This window comes from Molossus molossus, unplaced genomic scaffold (assembly GCF_014108415.1).
Source record: "Molossus molossus isolate mMolMol1 unplaced genomic scaffold, mMolMol1.p scaffold_m16_p_3, whole genome shotgun sequence".
In the NCBI taxonomy this organism is placed as follows: Eukaryota; Metazoa; Chordata; class Mammalia; order Chiroptera; family Molossidae; genus Molossus; species Molossus molossus.
Genome location: NW_023425366.1, coordinates 130,353,686 through 130,374,534, shown reverse-complemented (window position 1 = coordinate 130,374,534; position 20,849 = coordinate 130,353,686). Strand labels below are relative to the sequence as shown.

Here is a 20,849-nt window from a genome sequence, read left to right as displayed (position 1 = left end):
TTTTTCCACCTTTAGCCAGGAATGGTGCAGCCAGACCAGGATGCCGTTGACCTTGACAGCCCTTGGTGCAGGCAGGATGACAGTTTATGGTTCCTTCCAGGCTGTAGTTAGTCCCTGGGTGGTGAATTTTTTTACCCACACCGAGTCCCCGGGCTGGAAAGGAGGGTGCACAGGGTCCGAGATAGGCACAGGCAGGGCATCGCAGATGTGTTTATGGATGGCCTTCTGGGCAGACTGCAGGGCCTGCAAGAACTGTTAGAGGGCGAGGGGAAGCAGAGTGGTCCAGTTTTCACCAGTTTCTAAAGTAAATTTGGTTAAGGTTTCCTTTACGGTCCTGTTCATGTACTCTACCTGACCGGAACTCTGTGGGCAGTAAGCACAATGGAGCTTCTAATTTATATTTAACCCCTTAGAGATATCCTGTGATATCTTTGCTATCAAGGTGGGGCCGTTTTCTGATCTAAGGGTCAGGAGTAGCCTAAATATGTTACTCCCTTTACTACATCCTGGACTGTTATTCTATTACTAGGGGCAAGCTCTCCCTCTCTCTCAGTGTCCTATTTTCTTCCCTTCTTGAGTATTCCTCCAATGTCCTGTCTTCCTGTAATATGGATGTCCCTTCCTTTTATCCTTCCTTATTTTTTATTTCCTCTGTATAATCTTCCTCTTTTTATTTCTTTCCTCTCTATAATCCTTCAGCTTGCTTATAGACCCTCTGAGACTTTTCTAGTCCCTCCCCTGACATAAACCTGAGAGCTTGCTCAATTTATCTGCTGTCTGCACATTCTCCAGCTTTTCCTTTCCTCATTTAGACCTACACATTCCTGTTTCCCTTTGTCTTCTCCCTTTCCCTATGACCTTACTGGACACTGCCTGCCTCTCAGGAGTTTCACTAAGCTTGGTGTAACCTAAGTGGGTAGTCTGATGCAGCTGGTTGACTAAAGTCTGTCCTAGAGCCTCTGGGACTAACAACCTCCCATCAGGCAGTATCCACTATCCATTGATTTCTTTTATGGCTTGTTTCTGCTTGGCTAAGTCATTTCTGACCTAGTGTATCTGGAGAGGCCCCACTGGCTTTAGGGCTTCTCTGATCTGCAGCAGATTTCCCTTGCCTCATCAGAGAGCTTGGATTAGGGTTATGAGTTTAGCCCATTGGGCTGAAGTTCCCCCACTTAATGACTGAGACCAAATGACACAGTCCAGTTATTATTGCTGCCCCAGCATACCTGATTTATTCTTGGACATAGCTGCTCCTGTCCATGAACAATACCTAATCTGATGATGGCAGTGGGGCATCCTTGAGGTTTGGGCAGGCTTTCTGCTCTATGTCAATTTCCTCTAGGTAGTCCTGTAGAGGATTCTTCAGGTCATCATCTGGAAGCAGGCTGGCAGGATTGATGGCCAACGTCTTGTGGAACTTAATGTGAGGGCTGGCCTGGAGTGGAAGTGGCCAGCAATTGAATGATCTCTGGAGGAGATCATGTCCAAGTAGGGGGTATGGGCACTTTGGCAGGACCAGAAACAAATGAGTCACAATATTTTTCCCAAAGTTTGTAGTCCTCTTTGAAGTCCAGGGATAGGTTAGGGGCCCACTGGCTCAGTCAGGACTGAGTCTGCTACACCAGTATCTACCAGGAAACTATAACTAGTTTGTCCCCTATTGTCTTGTATTATTCTGGGTTCCAGAGGGCCCAGTTGGAAGGAGCCCTAGCCCTGTCATTTTCCTAAATTAAGGATGGCTTTTTACTTTGTTCCTCTATACCTGACTTTGCCCTTGTTTTTTCTATCCCTAATTGGGACCTAGGCCTGCCATCCTGACCCTTCCTCATGCTTCCCTTCCTAGGGTGATCCCTTTCTGTGGTCCCTGTTTCTCTTAAGGCTGTAATTACCTTTGCTATTCTATTATCTGGTTTTTCCCTAGGGGTGTCCCAGCTTTCCTGTGACCTGATTCCAAACTGCCTGCACTAACTCTGGGTCAAAGGAGCCTGTATTGGGCCATCCTACCCCAAAAGTGGGCCATTCTAATTTATAGAGAGTACAATTTACCTTTTGAGAATTTAATCCCATACCCATATTTGTCTCCGAAAGCTTCCCTGAAATGCTGTAAGAGGCAACCGAGGGGGCTCTTTTGTGAACTTTGCCTATTTCCTATCCTCCCTAAGTAGGTAAGCTTTAGCTGCAAGCCAGCCTCAGATTAAACAGAAAAACAGGAAAAAAAAGAGAAAACTGAGAATTCCCAAGGGCTAAAGAGTTGCAAGCTTGCTTGTAGTAAAAGGTCTGTGAGCCAGGAAAAAATATTCTCAACCTCTAGTGAGACTGGCCGGCACCAGTGTATATCCTCAAGGAGACAATGGACAAACAGGCTGAAGCGACATAATAAGCACACGGACCACATATAAGGAACAGAGACAAAAGAAAACACACAAGACAGAAACTTTTTGCTTTGTCCACCTGGCCTTTTCCCTTGTGGAGGTTTAGATGCCTATTGGCACTGGCAGGCCAGTATAACTTCCCGGCACAGGTCAGGTTTGCAGATGGAGGCCAGAATGTCCCCAAGGATCTGATACTGCACTCAGGTAAGGACTTATACATGCTCCATAACAAGTGTCATGGAGCACAGTCACTCATACACAATTGCATCTACACACACCAGAAATTCCCAGGAGGTGATCAGACTCCCCTTCCGCCCCAGCGGCAGGCCATGGAAAATTCCTTATCCAGAGAGTGACACCTATGCTGCTTGGGAGGTAATCACACTCCCCTTCCATGCCAGTGGTGGGCCAAGGAAAATTCCTTATCCACTGGGAACATAATGAACCCCACCTAACATCTTAGGGGGGTCCTGGAGAGGAGAGGTACATTGCATCCAGCCCTCTCATTCTCATCCAGAAAGACTGGTCACCCAGAACCTACCCCCTGAGGCTTTTTACCAGGTCTCCTTAAACCTTTTGAGGATATCTTGGCATCTCCCAGCCACTCATTGGAAACCTAAGTAGGATCTCTGGGGCCCTGGAACATCTCATGTGGTACCCCCCTAAAGAACTACAGGTATCCAGTGGCTGGACCAGGAGAGGCCATTCATTCTAGGCATCTATCCCCTGGTGTCATAAAGCACCAGGGATCTCGCTGGGGCCTTCACATGTTGTAAGGTGTCAGTGAGATGACCAGAGATGCACAGCCGAATTGTAAAAGAGCACTTTATCACACAGGCAGGTTGGGGGATCTTCCAAATCCCAGCCCCGAACCTTCTCTGTTGCCTGGTTTTAAAGGCACAAACTACAGAAAAAGAACTACATTCTCTTGGTGCCACTTTTGGCACTGTTAAGGGGGGCTGATATAGAGAAGGGGGAGAGAGGAGTTTGTTAGAGGTCAAAGCAACTATTAATCTCTTTTTTGCATGGTTCCTCTGAGTTTCCCAAGGCTATCATTAACCCCTTATCTTTATAGTTTTCTTTGGGTTTCTCAAGGGCTTTATGTTTACAAAAAAGAGTCTGTGAGGGTGTGTATGTGCAATAACTGAGGGTTAGAATGGAGTTATTACACACCCAAAGGAAAAATTTGGCAGGCTCCAAAACCCACTGAGATAGCCAAAATGGTAAAACAAAGAAACAAATCCTAAATGAAAGAACAAGAGAACTATACTGAAGGTGAGATGAATGAAATGTAGTTAAGGAAGTTATCAGAGGTAGAGTTCATAGCAATGAGAATGAGGAAGCTCAACAGCATGAGTAAAGACCTCAACACCATGAGTAAAGATATAGTAACATTGAAAACAAACCAATTGGAAATAAAGAATGACATAGCAGAAATAAAGAATACATTGGAAGAAATAACCAGCAGAAAAAAGGAAGCTGAGGAACAGATCAGTGAATTAGAAGACAGGGTAGAAAAGATTACCCAATCAGAAAACCAAAAAGAAAAAAACAATTAAAAAACAGGAAGACAGCTTAAGAGAGCTGTGAGACAACCGGAAACAACAACATTTGCATCATAGGAGTTCCAGAAGAAGAAAATGAGCAAGGGTTAGAGAATATATTTGAAGAAATAGTGACAGGAAACTTCCCTAACTTGGTGTAGGAAAAAGACATTCAAGTTCAAGAAGCACACAAAGCCCTAAGTAAGAAGAATCCAAACAGACCCACACCAATTCACATAATTAAAATGCCAACAATTAAAGACAAAGAGAATCCTAAAGGCAGTAAGGGATAAGCAACAGGTTACCTACAAAGGAACCCCCATAATCTCTCAGCTGACTTCACAACAGAAACACTACAGGCCAGAAGGGAATGGCATGAAATAATCAAAGTGATGAAAAACAGGAATCTGAATCCAAGACTACACTATCTACAAAGGCTATCATTCAAAATAGTTGAAATAAAGAGCTTCCCAGACAAAAAACAAAGGCTAAGGGATTATATTAGCACCAGACCAGCACTGCAAGAAATGTTAAAAGGACTGCTATAATTAATAGAAGAAATAGGAAGAAAAATGAAACCACAGTAATCAAAAATGGCAGTAAATAAGTACATATCAATAATCACCTTAAATGTAAATGGATTGAATGCTCCAATCAAAAGACACAGAGTAGCTGGTTGGATAAGAAAGCATGACTCATATATGTGTTGTTGAAAAGAGACTCTCCTCATAACAAAAGACTCACATAGGTTGAAAGTGAAGGGATGAAAAAAAAAAAAAAATCTTCCAAGCAAATGTAAAAGAAAACAAAGCTGGGGTAGCAACACTCATATCTAATAACATTGATTTCAAAATGAAGGTCACTATATAATATTGAAAGGATATATCCAATATGAAGATATAACCTTGGTAAACTATATGCAACCAAACTATATTATAAATCTTCTGGAGGACTTCAAAGGAGAAATCAACAGCAATACAATCATAGCAATAGTAGATATCTACAGAGAACTACACCCCCAAAACTTCAGAATTTACATTCTCAAGTACACATGGGACATTCTCAAAGATAGACCACATATTAGGACACAAACTAAGTCTCTACAAGTTAAAGAAGATTGAAATCATATCAAGCATATCAGATCACAATGACATGAAACTTGAAATCAATTACAACAAAAACAGGCAAAGACATTTGAACACGTGGAGGCTAAATAGCATGTTACTAAACAATAAATTGGTTTCCAAGGAGATCAAGGAAGAAATTAAAAACTTCCTGGAAACCAATGAAAATGAACACACAACAAACACAAAACTTATGGGATGCAGTGAAAGCAGTTCTGAGAGGGAAGTTCATAGCACTACAGGCTTACCTCAAGAAACAAACAAAAAAAATTTCTAATTGACTAACCTCACAACTTAAAGAACTAGAAAGAAAACAAAAGGAAAACCTCAGAGCAAGTAGAAGGAAAGAAATATTAAAGATCAGAGCAGAAATATACGATATAGAGACCAAAAAACAATTCAAAGGATTAATGAAACAAAGAGCTGATTTTTTGAAAACATAAACAAGATCAATGGACCCTTAGCTAGACTCACCAAGAAACAGAGAAGACTCCAATAACAAAATCAGAAATGAAGGAGCAGTAACAACTGACACCACAGAAATGCAAAGGATCATTAACAAATACTATGAATATTTATACAACAGCAATTTGGACAACTTAGGCGAAATGGACAAATTCTTAGTATTACACCATGTCCCAAAACTGAACCAGGAAGAGTCAGAAATCTTGAACAAACCAATAACAGCTAAGGAAATTGAAGCTGTAATTGATAAACTCTCAGCAAACAAAAGTTCAGTTCTTGGCAGCTTCACCAGGGGAGTTTTATTGCATATTCAAAGAACTCACACCCATTCTTTTCAAACGATTCCAAAAAATTCAGGAAGAAGGAAGATTCCCAAAATTGTTGCATGAGACCAGCATAATTCTAATTCCAAAACCAGATAAAGACACTAAAAAGAAAGAAAACTACAGGCCATCTATGATGAACATAGATGTCAAAATCCTTAACAAAATATTAGCAAATCAGATGCAGCAAAATGTTTAAAAAATTGTTCCCTGTGACCAACTGGGATTCATCCCAGGGCTGCAAGATTAGTACGCTATTCACAAATCAATAAAAGTGATAAACCACATAAAGAAAGTGAAAGGTAAAAATTATATTATCATATCAATAGATGCTGAAAATGCATTTGACAAAATTCAGCACCATTTTTGATAAAAAATGCTCATCAAAGTAGGAATAGATGGACCATACCTCAACATAATAAATACCATATATGAAAAACCTACAGCCAACATCATACTCAACAGGCAAAAACTATAAGCATTTCCCTTAACAACAGGAACAAGACACGGTTGCCCACTTTCACCACTCCAATTTAACATAATACTGGAAGTCTTAACCACAGCAATGAGACAAAAAAAAAAAAAAAAAGAAAAGACATCCACATTGGAAAGGAGGAGGTGAAACTGTCATTATTCACAGATGATATGATATTGTGCATAGAAACCTGCCCTGGCCATTTGGCTCAGCATTTAGAGTGTTGGCCCATGGACTGGAGAGTCCCAGGTTCTGTTCCTGCTAAGAGCATGTACCCCAGTTGTAGTTTGTCCTTGGCCCCGGTTGGGGTTGTGTGGGTGGCAACCACTCAATGTGTTTCTTGCACATCGATGTTTCTTTCTCTTCCCTCCTCTCTCCTGCTTTATATGAAAAAATGCTCAGTATCACTAGTCATGAGGGAAATATAAATCAAAACTACAATGAGATACCACCTCATATTAATTACAATAGTTACTGTCAAGAAATAGAAAATAAGAGTTTGTGGGATGTGGAGAAATTCAAATCTTCATGAATGTTGGTGATAAAATACTACAGTGTCTATGGAAACACAGTGGAGATTCTCAAAAAATTTTAAAAAGGTCCTGACTGGTTTGGCTCAACAGTTACAGTGTCGGCCGGTGGACTGAAGAGTCGCAGATATGATTCCAGCCAGGGGCATTACCTCTGTTGCAGTTTGGTCCCAGCTCTGGTTGGGGTTGTGCGGAAGGCAGTCAATTGATGTGTCTCTCTCACATTGATGTCTCTCTTTCTTTCCCTCTCTCTCTCTCCCCTTCTCCCCTCCCTCTCCCTCTCTTCCTCCCACTCTGAAAGTAAATGGAAAAATATCCTCAGGTGAGGATTTTTAAAAAGTTATAAAAAAATTGCCCTGGCCAGTTTGGCTCAGTGGTTAGAACATTGGCCTGCGGTCCGGAGAGACCCGGGTTTGGTTCCTGCTAAGGGCATGTGCTTGTGCCTTGGTTTCAGTTTGTCCCTGGCCCTGGTTTGTTTGTGCGGCTGGCAGCCACTTGATGTGTCCCTTTCATGTCGATGTTTCTCTCTCCCTCTTCCTCTCCCTCTTCTTCTCCCTCTCCCTCCCTCCCTCCTACTCTATCTGAACAAAAAATGTCCTCAGGTGAGGATTAAAAAAAAGTAATAAAAAATTAAAAATAGAATCACCACATGACCCAGCATTTCCACTTCTGGGTATATAGTTAAAAGAATTGACAGTAGGTCTCAAAGAGACTTTTTTTTTTTTTTTTGGCATTTATCTTGAGACAGAGTGGGAGGGAGAGAGGGAGGAAGAGAGAGAGAGAGAGAAATACCGATATGAGAGACACATCGAGTGGTTGCCACCCACATGACCCCAATTGGACCGGGGACAAACTGCAATCAAGGTATGTGTCCTTAGTGGGAATTGAACCTGGGCTTCTTTGGTCTGCGAGCCAACACTCTGTCCACCTACCCAAACTGGCCAAGGCTCAAAGAGACATATTTGTACACCAGTGTTCACAGCAGCATTATACATAATAGCTACAATGTAGAAGCAACCTAAATGTTCATTGATAGATGACTGGATAAGCAAAATGTGGTCTATATATATAATGGAATATTATTCACCTTAAAAGGAAGGAAATTTGGCCTAGCCAATGTGGCTCAGTGGTTGAACATTGACCCATGCACCAAGAGGTCACTAGTTTGATTTTTGGTCAGGGCACATGCCCAGGTTGTGGACGTGATCCCCAGTGGGAGCGTGTAGGAGGAAGCCAATTGATGTTCTTGCTCATCGATGTTTCTCTCATTGATGTTTCCATTTCTCTCTCCCTCTTCTTCCTCTCTCTCTAAAAGCAATAAAGAAAAAGATAAAGGAAGGAAATTCTGATACTATAACATGTATAAATCTTGAATACATTATTCTAAGTGAAATAAGTCAGTTATAAGAAGACAAATACTTCATGATTCTACTTATATGAGGTATTTAGAATAGTCAAAATCATAGAGACAGGAAATATAAGGGTGGTTTCCAGGAACTTGGACCAGGGAGAAGAATAGCTAGTTATTGTTGAATAGGTATAGAGTTTTAGTTTTACAAGATGAAAAGATGTATAGAGATAAATGGTGGAGATGGTTACACAACAACATGATTATATTTAAAATCACTGAACTGTATACCTCAAAATGGTTAAAATGGTAAATTTTGTCATGTGCATTTTATTATAAATTACAGATAAATAAGTAAATACGTATATACAACTAGCTAAATCTCCAGAGAGTTATGTGCAGTGGGAAATATCCCAACATATTAATACTGTGATTCCATTTATATAACATTTTTTAAATTGCAAAATTTTAGAAACAGAGAACAGATTCTTGGTTGTCAGGGAATAGCTATCAGAAGAGAAAGGGTGATGGAACTGTTGGACATCTTGACTGTGATGTTGATACTTGAACTTTCACATGTGATAAAGTTACATAGAACTTAATAAATATATATGTGAGTATAAGTGAAACTAGAAAAATCTGAATATGATTAGTGATTTGTATCAGTGTCAGTTCCCTGGGTATGGTATTATAGTTTTATGAAATGTTATCGTTGGGGGAAAGTAATAGAAGATTATACACAATCTGTTTATTATTTCTTACAACTGAATGTAAATGTACAGTTGTCTTAATACATACCTAAAAGTACTTTAAATATATTAATAACATTGATTATCAAGGCACAGTGTTGAATTATTTACATATATGTGACAATGTATTAGTATCAAGATATTTTTTAAAGTCCTACAACTCAATAATAAAGAGACAGACAGCCCAGTTTCAAAGATAAACAAAAGATTTAAATAGTTTGTCAAAGCAGATATATGAATGACCAATAAAGACATGAAAAAGTGCAATGTCATTATCCATCAGAATTTAAGCCACAGTGAGATACTCTACCATCCACCAAGTGGTACGGATGTGAGGCCACTGTTGGTGAGACTATAAAACGGTATGACCCTGTTAGAAAATTGCCATTTGTTTGCTAAAATAAAACTAAACACATCTATCTTATATGATCCATCAGTTGCATGTCTATGAATTTTCCCTACAGAAGGAAAGCATATTTTCATAAAAAGAGTTGTATAAAAATGTTCATAACAGCTTTATTCATAATCTCCAAATATTGGAAGCAGTCAGGTACACATCAACCAGAAAATTAGTGAATTCTTTTATGTTTACACTGTAGAATATTACTCAGTGACAAAAAGGAATTACTGAAAAAAAGCAGTTACATTTGTGACTTTTAGAAGCATTTTTCTGAATAAAAGAAGCCTTGTGGAAAAGAGTATAATACTTGTGAGTTTTATTTATATGAAATTCTATAACAGGCAGTATTAATCTATGGTGAAATCAGAAAAATTATATATCTGAGGGAGTGTGGTTGGGATAGACTGGAGAGAGAGAACTCGTCTGAGAGAACTTTCTGGGTTGAGGGTATTGTTTATCTTGTAAGTGGTTTGGATTACAAAAACTATACATTTGTTGAAACTCATGTACAGTTAAGATTTGTACATTTTCTTGTATGTAAATTTTACCTCAAGAACTATACATTGAATTAAAGTAAATGCGGAAGTATTTTGGTAGAAGTGTATTGATATTTTCAACTTTTTTTTGCAATGCATCCAAATATTAAATGTGTCAATAAATACAAATTACATAGGTATTATATATAACCATATGGAAATATATACATTTTAATTTATATATATATTACATAGTATAAATTACATACATATACCTCACTTTTCCTTTTTATGCACAAAGTAGAATACTTGTCAGTAAGTCCTTTTTGAACTACAAATCCATTATTTTACTCTCCTCTTTGATGCTGTAGCTACATTGCTGTTCTTCGGCCAGTTCTATGTGAGACTCTGCTATTAAAGGACAACACTGGGGAAAGACACTTGGTCTTTCCTGCTGGCTTTCTGTCTGCTTGTACTTCCTGTGAGTAACATGCCAGCAACACTTTTATTTTTTTGGCGGTAGCACTTTCTTCCCATAGCAGCAACCAAATAATATGCAGATTGTCTAACACTGTTCAAAATCAGCCTCATCACGCCCTCTCAAAGATATCAGCATTAGGCAACTGGAGCTCCTTCTCAGATGTCTAGGTCCCAGTCCCAAAGGACCCTTCTCTCAAGCTCTGAGACAGAGCACTAGCTGGCTTGTGTACCCTCCTCAGAAGTTTGGTTTTCAGCCCCACAGGATCTGTCCTCCAACTTTATAATTTTTAGTAATTCCAAACTCTTGCTTTTGTTCCCTTAGTCCCTGGGCTGGTGGATGCTTTCTGCTGTTGCTACCTGATACCTTAGAAGGTTTCTACCCTTTCAGTTATCTAGTATGATTTATATTCTATGACTATACCTTGAAAAGATACATAGCTCTCTAGGTACCATAGTTTATGCAATCTCCTATGTATGAGCAATTAATTTCAGTATGTTTCCACCACAAATAATGTTACAACAAACTTGTGCATACATTTTCTTTATATTGTTGAAGATATATATATTTCAGTTTTGTTCCTGGAAGTAGGATTGCTGAACCAAATAGTAAATGCACAAAGATTTCCAAATTCTGCATTACAGTTGTGCCATTTTGCATCCCATAAGCAATGCTTTGAAGTGCCTGTTTGTCTACAGCCTTGCTGACAGAGTGCATTATTAAGCTTTATTAGTTTTCCATTGTGCTTTAAATTTGCCTTTATTTTGTGTGTGACATTCATAAACTTTTCATGTATTTATGGACCATATATATATCTTGTTTTTGTGAACTTTACATTTTGAGAGAACTTTTAATATAGATATGATTGGAGCAGATACAGTATGCTTGGAGTCACTGTCATTTCCAGGCATTGGTGTCACATTGACATCAGATGAGTCTCCTCTTTCAAATCACATGGTTTTTCTTATGTTCTTAACTTTTCTTTATTTCTAATATTTGCTTTTCAGTTTGCTTGATTTTAAGCATAGTTCATTTTCAATTGCTACTTCTAGGTAAAATATCATCTGCGTTTTGTTACGATACAAAGGACTATCAAGTGGCCAGCGATACCAGGCTGGCAAACACACTTACTCTTTCCTATTTACCCCTTCTTTGGACCCAGGAACCCAAAAGACCATGACGGAGGAAGTCCTGGTGAGAAGATCTTTTAGCATACTTATTTTATTATCACAGTTGCCTACTAACATATACGTATACATATGGTTTCATTTGTATATATACATATGTACATAAACAATTATATATATAACAACTTGGTTTATTATTTTTTATTAATTTTTTTGTTACAGATGTTTCTCATTTTCCCCCATTGACACCCTCCTCCCTTTCCCCCTGCCCGATCCCCAGCTTTGTTGTCTGTGTTTATTGGTCATGCATACATGCATGTAAGTACTGTGCTTTACCTTTTCCCTCACAAACCCCCCACCTCCTCTGAGGCTTGTCAGCATGTACTCTACCTCCATGTCTCTGGGTTAATTTTGTTCAGCAGTTTGTTTAGTTCATTATATTCCACAAATAAGTGAGATCATGTGATATTTGTCTTTCTCTGCTTGGCTTGTTTTGCTTAGCATAATACTCTCCAGGTCCTTCCATGCCATCTCAAAAGCTAAGAGATCTTTCTTTCTTACAGCTGCATACTTTTCCATTGTGTACATGTACCACAGCTTTTTGATCCACTTATCTACTGATGGGCACTTGGGTTTTTTCCAGATCTTAGCTATTGTAAATAGTGTTGCTATGAGCATAGGGGTACATATATTCTTTCTGAATGGTGTTTCAGGTTTCTTAGGGTATATTTCCAGAAGTGGGATCACTGGGTCAAATGGCAGTTCAATTTTTAACTTTTTGAGGCAACACCATATTATTTTCCATAGTGGCTGCACCAGTCTGCATTCCCATCAGCAATATACTACAGTCCCCTTTCTTCCACACCTCGCCAACACTTGTTGTTTGATGATTTGTTGATGGTAGCCATTCTGACAGGTGTGAGGTGATACCTCATTGTTGTTTTAATTTGCATCTCTCTGATGATTAGTGATGTTGAGCATTTCTTCATATGTCTCTTAGCCATTTGTATGTGCTGTTTGGAGAGGTGTCTATTCAGCTCCTCTGCCCATTTTTTAATTGGGTTCTTTGTCTTCCTTTTGTTGAGTTGTATGAGCACTCTATACATTTTGGAAATCAACCCCTTATCTGATATATCATTGGCAATCATGCTCTCCCATACAGTGGGTTGCCTTTCCATTTTGATGATTATATCTTTTGCTGTACAGAAGCTTTTTTGTTTCTGTTGCCTTAGGTGATATATCAGTGAAAATTCTGCTGCGTATGTCAGAAATTTTGTTGCCTACATTTTCTTCTAGGATTTTTATGGATTCATGAGTCATATTTAAGTCTTTTTCCATTTTGAGTTTATTTTTGTGTATGGTGTAAGTTGATGGTCTAGTTTCATTTTTTTTTTGCATGTAGCTGTCCAATTTTCCCAACACCATTTATTAAAGAGGCCGTCTTTACTCCACTGTATGCTCTTGCCCCCTTTGTCAAATATTAATCGAGCATATTGTCTTGGGTCCATTTCTAGGTTCTCTGTTCTGTTCCACTGGTCTATATGCCTGTTCTTATGCCACTACCAGGCTGTTTTGATTACAGTATAACCCGATATCTGGTAATGTGATCCCTCCTACTTTGTTCTTCTTTTTCAAGATTGCTGTGGCTATTTAAGTCTTTTTTTATTTCATATGAACTTTAGAAGTATTTGTTCTACTTCTGTAAAATATGTCGTTGGTATTTTGATGGGGATTACATTGAATCTATAGATTGTTTTGGGTAGTGTGGACATTTTAATGATGTTAATTCTTCCAATCCATGAACAAGGTATGTGCTTCCACTTTTTTATATCTTTCTCTATTTCATTTTTTAATGACCTGTAGTTTTCTGCAAATAGGTCCTTTACTTCTTTGGTTAAGTTTATCCCTAGGTATCTTAATTTTTTTGCCGCGATGGTAAATGGGATTTTTTTTTTTAGTTTCTCTTCCTGTGAGTTCATCATTGCTGTATAAGAATGCCGTCAATTTCTTCATGTTAATTTTGTATCCTGTTACTTTGCCAAATTCATTAAGTCTAGTAAATTTTTGATGGAGTCTTTGGGGTTTTCTATGTGTAGTATCATGTCATCTGTGAATAATGACAGTTTCACTTTCTCTTTTCCAATTTGGTTCCCATTTATTTTTTCTTCCTGTCTGATTGCAGGGGCTAAGACGTCCAATACTATGTTAAATAAGAGTGGCGAAAGTGGGCATCCTTGCCTTGTTCCTGTTCTTAAGGGAAATGCTTTTAGTTTTTGCCCATTGAGTATGATGTTGGCTGTAGGTATTTCATATGTGGTCTTTATTATGTCCAGATACAATCCCTCTGTTCTCAGATTGCTGAGCCTTCTTGTCAGAAATGGTACTGGAGTTTGTCGAATGCTTTTTCTGGATCTATTGATATGATCATATGATTTTTATCTTTCATTTTATTTATGTGTTGTATCACATTTATTGATTTGCGAATATTGTACCAGCTTTGCATCCCTGGGATGAATCCCACTTGGTCATGGTGAATAATTGTTTTGATGTATTGCTGGATTCGATTTGCTAGTATTTTGTTCAGGATTTTGGTATCTATGTTCATCAGGGATATTGGTCTGTACCTTTCTTTCTTTGTAGTGTCTTTTTTTGGTTTTGGAATTAGAATTATGCTGGCCTCATAAAACGAGTTTGGAAGTTTTTCTTCTTGAATTTTTTGAAATAGCTTGAGGAGAATGGGTATTAGTTCTTTTTTGAATGTTCAGTAAAATTTGCTCGTGAAGCTGTCTGGGCCTGGGCTTTTGTTTGCTTGATTACATCTTCAATTTCATCTGTTGTTATTGGTCTGTTTGCGTTTTCTATCTCTTCCAGGTTTAGTTTTGGGAGACTATGTGTTTCTAGAAATTTGTCCATTTTGCTTAGATTGTCGAATTTGTTTCCGTACAATTGTTCATAATATTTGTTATCAATCCGTTGTATTTCTGTGGTGTCAGTTTTTATTTCTCCTCTTTCATTTCTGATTTTGTGTATTTGCGTTCTCTCTCTTTATTTCTTGGTGAGTCTAGCTAAGGGTCCATCAATCTTGTTTATCATTTCAAAGAACCAGCTCTTTGTTTCATTGATCCTTTGAATTGTTGTTTTTTTTTGTTTTTGTTTTTGTTTTATCTCCATGTCATTTATTTCTGCTCTGATCTTTACTACTTACTTTATTCTACTTGCGCTGGGGTCCTTTATAATTGGTTTATAGTTCATTAAGTTGTGAGGGTCAATAATCTTTTAGAAATTTTTCTTGCTTCATGAGGTAGGCCTGTAGTGCTATGAACTTTTCTCACAGAACTGCTTTTGCTGCATCCCATAGATTTTGTGTTGTTGTGTGTTCATTTTCATTGGTTTCTAGGAAGTTTTTAGTTTCTTCCTTGATCTCCATGGTAACCCACTCATTGTTCAATAACATGGTGTTTAGCCTCCATATTTTAAGATGTCTTTGCATGTTCTTGTTGCAGTTGATTTCTAGTTTCATGCCATTGTGATCTGAGAAGATGCTTGATATGATTACAATCTTCTTGAACTTGTAGAGACTTTCTATATGCCCTAACATGTGGTCTGTCGTTGAGAATGTCCCATGTGCACTTGAGAAGAATGTGAATTCTGTAGTTTTGGGGTGTACTTCTCTGTAGATATCCATTAAATCCATTTGATGTTGCGCTTCATTTAGAGTCTGTGTTTTTTTGTTAATTTTTTGTCTAGAGGATCTATTATCCAATGATGTCATCGGGGTGTTGAAGTCCCCTGCTATGATTGTATTGTTATCAATTTCTCCTTTGAAGTCCTCCAGAAGATTTTAAATATATATTGGTGCTGCTATATTGGGTGTATATGTGTTTACCAAGGTTATATCTTCCTGTTGGATATATACTTCAATGTTATGTAGTGGCCTTCATTGTCTCTAGTTACTGCCTTCATTTTGAAATCTACTTTATCAGATATGAGTATTGCTACCCCAGTTTTTTTTCTTTCTGTTTGCTTTAAGGATTTTTTTCCATCCCTTCACTTTCAACCTATGTGAGTCTTTAGTTGTGAGGTGGGTCTCTTATAAACAATATATATGTGAGTAATGCTTTCTTATCCAGTCAGCTACTCTGTGTCTTTTGATCGGAGCATTCAAACCATTGACATTTAATGTGATTATTGATATGTACTTGTTTATTGCCATTTTTGTTTAGTATGGTTTTATTTTTTTCCTATTTCTTCTACTAATTATAGCAGTCCTTTAAGCATATCTTGCAGTGCTGGTTTGGTGTTAATATATTCTCTTTCTAGAGTAGTCTTAGATTCAGATCCTTGTTTTTCATGACCTTGATTACTTCATGCCACTCTCTTTTGGCCTGTAGTGTTTCTATTGAGAAGTCAGCTGAGAGCCTTATGGAGTTTCCTTTGTAGGTAACCTGTTGCTTATCTCTTGCTGCCTTTAGGATATTCATTGACTTTAATTTTTGGCATTTTAATTATTATGAGTCTTAGAGTGGGCCTGTTTGGGTTCTTGTTACTTGGGGCTCTCTGTGCTTCTTGAACTTGAATGCCTTCTTTTTTCACCAAGTTAGGAAAGTTTTCTGTCACTATTTTTTCAAATATATTCTCTAACCCTTTCCCATTCTCTTTCTCTTTGGAGACTCCTATAATGCGAATGTTATTACATTTCAAGCTGTCCCACACTTCTCTTAAGCTATCTTCCTGTTTCTTAATTATTTTTTATTTTTGGTTTTCTGATTGGTTGATTTTTTTTACCCTGTCTTTTAATTTACTGATCCAGTCCTGTGCTTCCTCTACTCTGCTGGTTAGTCCTTTTAATGTATTCTTAATTTCTGCTATGTCATTTTTCATTTCCACTTGGTTGCTTTCCAATGTTTTTATATCTTTACTTATGGTGCTGATATCCTTACTCATGCTGTTGAGCTTCCTCAAGATCATGGCTCTGAACTCTACCTCTGATAATTTTCTTAGCTGCATTTCATTGATCTTATCTTTGAAAGAGTTCTCTTGTTCCTTCATTTAAGGTTGGTTTCTTTGTTTCACCATTTTGGCTATCTCAGTTGGTTTTGGAGCCTACCCAATTTTCTCTGTGGGTGTTGGTGTTCTGCTGTTTATGGCTCCCTCTACTGGGTTGGATGAGCCTGACTGGGCCCACGTTAAACACCAATGTCAAGTCTTACTTTTCTGGGTGGATTTGTAAGCCTGGGAAAGGTTCATTTATCCTCTAGCTTTTTCTTCGTGGCTAGTAGTCTCAGTTACTCAGTGCCTTGGAATGTAGCCCTGGTGTTGTGAATAAGTGGATTTCCAGAGGGTGGGATAAATGGTGGTTGTTAATGAGCCTCAATTTTCATTTCTTTGCCTCACCTGGGAAAGGCTGAATCTCTGAGGGGGGTTAGCTGCTGCTTTTCCTCGCAGCTTGGGAAAGGAGCATACTGGTCACCATCCTTTTTGGCTACAACTGAGCAAAAACTCTGAGTGCCCTCTAAATCCCTGGTGTCCCCACAGAGTTCCAGCCCAGTCTGTCCTCCCTCTTCCATAGCCCCCAGGTGAGTGGCTGTGGCTATTTTAGCGCTCTGTCCTGGCTCTCTGTGCTGTGGAGCAGGCTTGGTCTTTGTTCCCCAAGGGCGCTGCTCACAGGTAAGACTGCTGCTCTTCGTGGGCTTCCAGCCCGCCAGTTTCTTGCACGTCTGCAGATCCTACCAGTGTCCCTGGTTATATGGCCCTGTCCTGCTGCTTTTCTGTTGCTTTTTTCCGAGTATTTGTCTTTATTTTAGTTGTAATTAGCATTTGGTCCTGGAGATCAGCTGTGTACCTTCTATTCACTCCGCCTCCATTTTTACATCCTCTATGCCTATCTTGTGCACAGCTGGGTCGCACAGGCCTTCCTGGTGCCTCCACATCCTGCAGGTCCTGTGGGTAACTGGATGGCATAATCTCTCTGGGGACCCATATCTATGCCTATGTTATGGGCTTCTGGGTGGCACAGGCCTCTCGGGTGCTTCAGCACCCTGCATGTCCTGAGGGTAACTGGATTGTACAGTCCCTGCTGGGTCACACAGGCCTCTCTGGTGCCCCTGCATCCTGCATTTCCCATGGCTGGGCTGCTGGATTGCACCAGTGTCTCTGGGATCTGGCTTCTCACTGCACTCGTGAGCTACTGGACAGCACAGGCCTCTGTGGAGCCCCAGTTCCCACCACTGGAGGTTGGAGAGTGCTCTGCCCCAATCGACTCAACTCCTGCTCAGCTTTTGCTGTGGATTTTGGGAATGGGTCTCAGCTGCTTGTCTTCTTCTGTTGCCTGGGAATGGATGTCTGCTCCCCAGCCTCTGTTGCTGTGGTTATATCTGGACTCTAATGGGGCTGCTACTGTGTCAGATGGTGCTGGGCTCCCAGCTGTCCCTGGCTTCTGCGATTGGCACTTCGGGAGCTCCACTACTGTGCACCGGTCTGTGTTGACACAGAATATCCACTGGTTCAATGGTGCCAGGTGCGCTGGTGGGCTCAGGTTGCTGGGCCCTAGACACTTCCACTGCCTCCTCCTAGGGAATACTGGGGTCTTCCAAAATGGTGGGACCTCCCCACGGAGCAGGGAGAAGCGCCCTGAAGAGCTGGTTACCGAGGTAGCCGGCTCCTCCAGTCCACAGCACAGGAACCTTCTGCTCAGCATCTCTGGACTGCACCGGTTTGGTCATCCACCTTCACGTCCACTCACACTTTCTCACACACTCACCTTCCTTCCGGTCCTGCCTGCCACCATCTTCTGAGCTTTATTTCTTTTATTACATTTTCACATCTTCAACTCACAAGTGTTTAATTAAATCTGCATATTTTGGTAAAAATAAATTGTGTTTAGGAAACCTACTACCACTTTCATTAAATATACTTAATTTTTAGGAGATGTAAATCAGATTCAGCTGAAGATGTATTTTTTTGGTGTCAAAACTATGATATGTTCTCAGTAATTATGTTCAATTGGTCTTGATACAACAGTAAATTTATGTTCTGTAGGTGACAAACTATGACTTACTTGAATTCCCTTGTTCTTTGTGTGTCTGAGCCCTTCCTTGGTCTGTGTTACTTGACAATGTTTATTTTATCATGCAGGGTACATCAAAGAAGGGTTCCTGGCTGTGCAGCATGCCTTAGATAAGGCCATCATGCTGTATCATGAGAAAAATGCTGCGCGGAAGCTGTTTGATGGCATTCGTGTTTATATACAGAGATTTCCATACCCAGCGTATTCTCATGATAACTTTACTTGGAGTATTAGTGTTTTTCTCCCTTTGATGTTCATACTCATGTTCTCTTCAATTGTACTTTCCAACATGCGATCCATTGTGTGGGAAAAGGAACAAAGATTGAAGGTAATCCTAATTATTTTCTGCTAAAGTTTCTAGGAGGTCTTTTTAGGCCTATGGAGGTCTTTTGAATGGAGAGTTGGATTATTTCTATGTATTCAGCACTGGTACATAGCTATTACACCCAGTAGCAGCATATTGTATCCCAGTAGCAACAGCTATAGAACAAAAAGTGTGATGCAACCTTCTAATTTTCCAAACAGGCAGAATTTCAGAGATGAACTGTCTCTGGGGAACAGCAGATAGGAAAATCTTGAAGGCAAAGAGGGAGACAGAAAGGTCACTGGAAGAATTTGTAGTGTCTGGTACCTAGCGTAGAAGGGAACTTCAAACACAACATAATTCCTGACTAAATTAACATGAATTTCTTATTTACCGTAATATCTACTGCCCTAGATAACATGTCTGGGTTTCAACAAAAAATTACAAGGCACATCAAACACACACACACACACACACACACACACACACATCATCATCATCATCATCATCATCCCAGCCACTGTGGCCCAGTGTTGAGCATTGAGCCATCGACCAAGAGTCGCTGGTTCTATTCTCGGTCACGACACATGTCCAGGTTGTGGGCCAAATCCCCAGTGGGGGGCGTGCAGAAGGCAGCCATCTGATATTCTTCCTCATCAATGTTTCTGTCTCTCCCTGTCCCTTCTTCTCTCTCTAAAATCAATAAAGAAAAAAAAAAACAGTCTAAAAAGGCAAAACATTTATCAGAACCACTCAGATAAAGCACAGATGTTAGAAATATCAGACAAGGAATTTAAAATTACTATGATTAGTAATTAATTAATTTTTAAATATGTTTTTATTGATTGTTTGAGAGAGAGGAAAGGAGAGGGAAAGAGAGCTAGCAAAATCAATGTGAAAGAGATACATCAATCGGCTACCTCCTGCATGCTCCCTATTGGGGTCAAGCCCATAACCTGGGCATGTGCCCTGACTGGGAATTGAACCAGGACCTCTCAGTCAATGTGAAGATGCTCAGTCCACTGAGCCACACTTGCCAGGCAAATATCACACACACACACACACACACACACACACACCCCTAGACATATTATATTCAATCTGCTGAAAACCAAACACAAAGTGAAAATCTTGAAAGCAGCCAGAGGCTGGGAAAAGGCCACATTGCCTACAAGGAACAGGCATAAGAAGTACAAATGACTTCTAACTTACAATTGGATATTTTAATAAAAAACATGGATACATTTTTATAATATTCCTGGAAGTAGAGTATAATATAAAAGACATCTTAATATTTCAAAGGTTAATTTGAAATGCTTTCCATTTTGGTCCAATACTAGGTGTAGTATTGAAAAAGGTCTCTGAACTTAAGAGTAATATATTATAATGCCAATACTGTCCTAATTATCTGCATAATTTTGATCAACACACTTGACTTTCTGAGCAAAATAGAGATATTACCTATTTACATAGATTTTTATAGGAATTTAATTTTTTAATGTATGTGAAAGTACTATGAATTACTGATATATGTAATATTTGATTTGTGTTCACTTTCCTACAGGAGTACCAACTCATACATGGACTTAATAACTGGATGATCTGGGCTTCCTATTTCTTCACAGTCCTTTTTTTTTATCTCATTATTATAGTTTTGATATGTGTGTTATTCTTTGCCAAGGCAAGTGTCTAATTTCATGCTGTTCAATAGAAATTTAATAAGTCACTATGTAATATTAAATTTTTAGTATCCACTATAAATTTTAAAGAGTACAAAGAACAGGTGAAATTATTTTAATAATATATTTAACTCAATATATACAAAACATATCAAAATGCAACCAATTTGGAAATTAAGATATTTTACATTCTTTTTTGTACTGTCTTCAAACTGTAGTGTGTGCTTTATATTTAGAACACATCTCAATTCATATGCAATATTATCATTAGCAATATTTAATACATAACTGACACTATTTTTGTTTTTTAATTTAAATGAAAATAACTATGATTAAATGACAATAAAAATTTAGTTCTTCAGTCATATTAACAACCTTTCAAGTGCTCA

At 38.9% G+C, this 20,849-nt stretch overlaps 1 protein-coding gene across 1 annotated transcript in view; it reads left to right on the top strand.

The window, feature by feature from the left end:
• Positions 1–20,474, top strand: part of LOC118642706 (ATP-binding cassette sub-family A member 3-like) — a 54,851-nt gene extending 34,377 nt beyond the window's left edge. Inside the window, exons 4-6 of the mRNA XM_036280628.1 lie at positions 11,337–11,478; positions 18,546–18,805; positions 20,346–20,474. Of these exons, the coding sequence (XP_036136521.1) occupies positions 11,337–11,478; positions 18,546–18,805; positions 20,346–20,474 (531 nt within the window). The remainder of the gene's footprint in view (positions 1–11,336; positions 11,479–18,545; positions 18,806–20,345) is intronic.
• Positions 20,475–20,849: the final 375 nt, after the last annotated feature.